Source organism: Bos indicus, chromosome 23 (assembly GCF_029378745.1).
Source record: "Bos indicus isolate NIAB-ARS_2022 breed Sahiwal x Tharparkar chromosome 23, NIAB-ARS_B.indTharparkar_mat_pri_1.0, whole genome shotgun sequence".
NCBI lineage: Eukaryota > Metazoa > Chordata > Mammalia > Artiodactyla > Bovidae > Bos > Bos indicus.
Window position 1 is genome coordinate 31,358,012 of NC_091782.1, and position 6,174 is coordinate 31,364,185.

Sequence of the window (6,174 nt, forward strand, 5' to 3'; positions counted from 1 at the left end):
GTCATAATTTTACTTCTCACATTAAAATGTGCTAATATGGAGGGATCATATGGATAGGCTTAAAAACAACCTATCTACACACTACATGGGGAATAGAAGCATATTTCTATAACAAAATTCAGAGAAGAACTTATTACCATATATAACAAATCAATTTTATCAACTAATATCTCAAAAACAAATTCATCATTAGACTTCCATGGCTAGTATTCCATTTGCTCATATTTCCTTTCTATTACCTAAGAATGTATTGTTGAGCCCTAGGCTAGACTTTCCCAGTTATTTTTCCTTTATACTATTCCCTCTCTTATATACATGTATCATTTGAGTTCAGTCGCTCAGTAGTATCCAACTCTTTGTGACCCCATGGACTGCAACACACCAGGCTTCCCTGTCCATCACCAACTCCCAAAGCTTGCTCAAACTCATGTCCATTGAGTCAGTGATGCCATCCAACCATCCAACTACTGGAAAAACTATAGCTTTGACTAGACAGACCTTTGCTGGCAAAGTAATATATATGGCAAGCAATTTTGTGTAGCAGTATTATTTCACATCTCAACTGTCTCATTGCTTGTTTATTTATACCTCTAAGAGTTCTCTAGACTTCCTCAAGTCAGGGCCTCCTTCTGATCACCCTCTTCAAGGCCACCTTTACTTCCTTGTTCCTCAAAGTATAGATCAGTGGGTTTAGCACAGGAGTGACTACACTGTACATAATGGCAACAGTCCGGTCCTGGTCCATGGAGCTACCTGAGGCAGGACGAATGTAAATGAAAAAAACAGGACCAAATAAAAGAACAACCAACATGAAGTGGGAGGCACAAGTAGACAGTGCTTTATGAAGCATTTTGCAAGAATGAGTCTTGAAGAAAAGATAGATAATAATGTAGAAATAGGAGAGAAGGGTTAGAAAGAATGAGCCCATGGCAATGGTCTCTGTGACAGTATGAAGTAGCCACCCATTGAGGTCAGTGTTCCCACAGGCCAACTCCAGCAATGGCTTAACATCACAGAAGAAGTGATGGATGTGGTAGGAACCACAGAAGTTTAAACGAGATGTCATTACTGAGTGCAGCAGGGCATGGAAAAACCCAATGATCCAGACAGTGACAGCCATCTGGGTACAGACCTGATGATTCATGATAACAGTGTAATGAAGTGGTTTGCAGATAGCCACAAAGCGGTCAAAGGCCATCACAGCCAACAACATGACCTCTGTGCTGCCCAGGAAGTGGAAGAAATGAAGCTGGCTTATGCATCCCAAGAAAGAAATTGCTTTGTGTGTAGAAAGGAAGTTCTCCAGCATCTTTGGCAGAGTCACCGTGGAGAAGCAGATATCTAGACATGACAGGTTTCCCAGGAAAAAATACATAGGAGAATGGAGTCTTGGATCAGAGATGACAACTATCAAGATGGCTCCATTTCCAGTCACAATGACAAAGTAAATTATAAGAATAGTAACAAAGAGAAAAGACTGCAGTTCCTGGATGTCTGTCATTCCCAAGAGAAGAAATTCAGTGATTGAAGTTCGGTTCAGCATCACTTTAAAAAAAGACAAGATAATAGAGGAAGACAATCTTTAATGAGAACCAGTCCTTCTAGCCCAGGATTTCTTGCTGAGACAAATGTTTTAAGGAATAGTGTTGCTGTTCTATACAATCCAAAATCAGAGGTGGTGCCATATTTGGACTATTAGATTGTTCAATACTAAAGCCACCTATCACTTATGGTCTATAAGTCAAACATTTATTATCTTTACAAGATTTGTCATTAGTGGTTTTTTTTTTTCTCCCAGTAATTCAGAGTACATTGCAGCATGCTATGTTCTCTGGTTGTGAACTGCTACATTCTTGTACAACTTTTCTTTTATCTTCCTAAGTTAACTCTAATAGGAAGCAACTTTTTAAGTATTCCACCACACCGCTGTCTCTATACCTAATAAGCTATTGTAAGTATTTTAAATTTAAAACAATTGACAGGAAATAGAACTGCCTTATGATCCAGCAATCCCACTGCTTGGCATACACACTGAGGAAACCAGAAGGGAAAGAGACACATGTAACCCAATGTTCATCGCAGCACTGTTTATAATAGCCAGGACATGGAAGCAACCTAGATGTCCATCAGCAGATGAATGGATAAGAAAGCAGTGGTACATATACACAATGGAGTATTACTCAGCCATTAAAAAGAATACATTTGAATCAGTTCTAATGAGGTGGATGAAACTGGAGCCTATTATACAGAGTGAAGTAAGCCAGAAGGAAAAACATAAATACAGTATACTAACACATATATATGGAATTTAGAAAGATGGTAATGATAACCCTGTATACGAGACAGCAAAAGAGACACTGATGTATGGAGCAGTCTTATGGACTCTGTGGGAGAGGGAGAGGGTGGGAAGATTTGGGAGAATGGCATTGAAACACGTGAAATGTCATGTATGAAACGAGATGCCAGTCCAGGTTCAGTGCATGATGCTGGATGCTTGGGGCTGGTGCGCTGGGACAGCCCAGGGGGATGGTATGGGGAGGGGGGAGGGAGGAGGGTTCAGGATGGGGAGCACGTGTATACCTGAAATTTTTTGAATTTTAAAAAGAAAAAAAAAAAACAATCGACAGGGATGAAAACATTACAACTACAAATTCTTTTTTAAAAAACCAAAGTGCTCTTTCAAATAATAGTAATAACTTTTCCTCCTCTTAGAATGTTAGTGGAGCTAGTGGTGTTCTTATACTGATCTCTTTCTGACTCTCACACTTGGAAAAGTCATAAAACCTTACTGGGGTAAGAAATGCGCTGTGCTGTACTTAGTCCCTCAGTCGTATCCAACTCTTTGTGACCCCATGGACTGTAGCCCACCACGCTCCTGTGTCCATGGGGATTCTCCAGGCAAGAATACTGGAGTGGGTTGCCATGCCCTCCTACAGGGGATCTTTCCAACCCAGGAATTGAACTGGGGACTCCTGCGTTGCAGGCAGATTCTTCACCAGCTGAGTACCAGGGAAGTCCCAGCTAAGAAATAAGACCACATTAGTCAGACATTAGCCAGAGGTATATTTGAAATTTTACTACTGCTTTATGTGATAGTGAGCTTAGTTTTTTCCTACAATCTGAGAAAATATAAATTTATATGTAAATATAAATTATCTCAAAACAAGATCCCCAAATTATTACTTTGATGACAAATGTTCTTATGCTTCTTCTCTCTAGTTGCACTGGGACTCTCTTTCATTTCCCAAATTGCCAAATCCCTGGATAAGAAAAATTCTTCCTCAAATGAGCTTACTAGTTCTTATTTTACCTTACACTGACCTCTCTTTGAAGTATGTGAGTTCAACCCTCTTAAAATCTTATGTTTTCTGAATGATCCGCTTTCTGAAGTTCCATTTTCATTTTGTCTGCAATAAATATGCTCTTCAAATATTAAGGAATATTCTACCCCACGTGCGATTTACCTTCTTCACTTCTAGTTCTGTTGCAGGAAGGGACATCCCTTCCAGGGCCCAAAACTGGGCTCTTGTCTAACACTCAGAAATGAATTGTCTGAGGAGACACATGTGCTGACAAAGCAAGAGATTTTGTTGGGAAAGGGCGCCCGGCTGGAGAGCAGCAGGGTAAGGGAACCCAGGAGAACTGCTCTGCCATGTGGCTCTGCAGTCTCGGGTTTTATGGTGATGGGTTTTATTAGTTTCTGGGTTGTCTTTAGCCAATCATTCTGACTCAGAGTCCTTCCTGGTGGTGTACACCTTGTTCAGCCAAGATGGATGCCAGTGAGAAGGATTCTGGGAGGTGGTCGGATATGTGGTGTCTCCTTTTGACCTTTCCTGAACTCTTCCAGTTGGTGGAGGCTTATTAGTTCCATGTTCCTTACTAGGACCTCCTGGCGTAAAACAACTCATGCAAATGGTTACCCTGGTGCCGGGGTGAGCGGTTTCAGTCAGCGTGCTTCCCCTAACAGTTCCGTCATTGTGTCACTGGCCAAGTCTATGTGCTTTATAGCAACTCTCTCCCAAATTGTCACAAATTTCTCTCACTTGAAAATTGCGTTTTCTCTTTTGACTTTTCTGTTAAATAAAATTCTTGTTTTCTACTACAGGAAAGCATTAATTTTAATTTCATTGGTGGGACTGAAGTCTTTTCTTTAGTGAAGGCTAAAACTCTTAAGGAACTGTAAGGAAATTAGCTGTAATGAAGTTTGATATTTGACTAAATTTGCCCTATTTACTGAAAGGCAGGAAACCTTTTGAATCTTTTTTTCCTCTATTATTTACAAAGTATATTGTTTTCCTTCAGGTACCCTGACAAAAGCAGATATAAGTACATAAAATTGCTTCCTCTTTGTTCCTTTTATTTGCTGATGTAATGAATTAACCCTTGCATATTGTGAGAGAAGAAGCAAAGGTGGGTAGAAAACTTATAGATATGAAAGCACTGAGAAAAAAGTAAGAGCTGTAAGGAAGTTTGAAGAGAGATGCAGATATTGGAGGGGTGGATAGTTCAATTTTGAGAAATAACTGAGGGCAAAAGAAAATGATTTGACTAGAGTAAAAAAGTGAATGGACTGGGAAACACTTTGAGGGAAATCATAGAGTTCTAGGTTTATCTCTGAAAGAAAAATTGAGAAAATTATCTGATCTCTACACATCTTCAAAAAGGGCTATTTCAAATAACTCAGTAGATTTTTTGATAGCCACGTATATTTAGCATATTTAAATAATTTTATCATCACTGTTTAACATAAAAATGATATGCCAAATATCATCTTGGTTTTCTGACCAACCTGAAAAATATTATCAAAAATTATTCTGGGAATAAACAAAACACAACACACACAGACACACACACACACACACACACACACACACACACACACCCCTTTCCTAATTTCTAAAGAAAATTAACAATTAGATTCCTCTGTTCTAAATTATTTCTTTCACTATGTCAATATTTAGACATTAAAGATTGAATTTGAAGAATGTCTAGAGAAGCAGGAGCATTGAATGAGGTATGTGACTTGGCAATACAACTGTGGGGAGTAAAGTGCTTTCATAATCCACAAACACAATGAGGAGTCCATCATAAGACAGGAAATCAGCTCTTAACACTGGGTATTTAATTTTCATCCTAGCAAGCAGACAGATCACTTACTAAGAGATAGAAAATATGGGCAACTTCCCAGCCTGTCTTTTATTTTATCCTCTTACCTGATGGAGTATTCAGATTCATAGGTAAGAAAGCTTTTTGGGTTGACACTCCTAATGATAACAGTAGAAAAATATTTGAAAGGATGGCTCTTGCTGAGATTGTATTATAAGCTCTTTATTTTGAGATGTCATTTCTTCTCTTTTTGAAAATTTGCCTGCCTTTTTATGGGTCACATATTTCTGCACAAGAAAATCCTAGGGGAGAATGTCTCCTGGGTACCGAGAAGAATGTTTTTCACACATACAACATGATGAGGTAAGCTTGGGGAATTCTTTTCTTTAGTTCCATTTTTTTAAATTCTTCCTATTTTCTTTACTGCTTTTGTCCCTTTGTTTCAGAATTATAGACAGCAGCAGGATTTCAGTGGCTATTCAATGTCCTTTCATTTCCTAGGACAGAGGTATAAATTCACTTTTTCATTTTGGAAATTATCTTGGAAATACTCTTTGGCATATATGATGAAAAGAAAATTGGCAATATGAGTTAAGGAATGGGAATCACATTAGCATCATGGCAGAGTGAGATGCTCCTTGTATTTCTCCCCTTCAACTTATAACCGGTAAAACACCCACAGCTCAACAAGGTGCCTCTGCCAAACACACCAGAGTGTCAGAGAATTCCACACATCTTTTCATCTAGAAGAGGGTGGACTGGAACCCATAAAGGAGACAAAATTAAGGAACAGCAGAAATGGTGCCTACAATCCCAGCATATCCCTTGCCCACTGGCTACAGCAGCTAATCACAAAGCCCCAGAGAACCCAATAGTAGCAGGTGGTGCCCATGACTCTGACTTCCCAACAACAGGGGTAATCAGAGCCAAAGTAAATGGGCATCAACAGTGAGGTCTGTGACCCCATCCCTCCAGCTGTGGAGGCATCCATGACTTGGGCCCCCAACCCAGCAATGATAGTGGCAGCTTCCACATATCCCACAGCACTGGACATGACAGAAGCATTCC

At 39.5% G+C, this 6,174-nt stretch overlaps 1 protein-coding gene across 1 annotated transcript; it reads right to left on the reverse strand.

Annotated features, from left to right (window-relative positions):
* Positions 1-616: 616 nt before the first annotated feature.
* On the reverse strand, positions 617-1,543 carry LOC139178840 (olfactory receptor 12D1-like). The gene has a single exon (XM_070777630.1). The coding sequence runs from the start codon at positions 1,541-1,543 to the stop codon at positions 617-619; it is 927 nt and encodes a 308-aa protein (XP_070633731.1).
* Between the last annotated feature and the right edge of the window lie 4,631 nt (positions 1,544-6,174).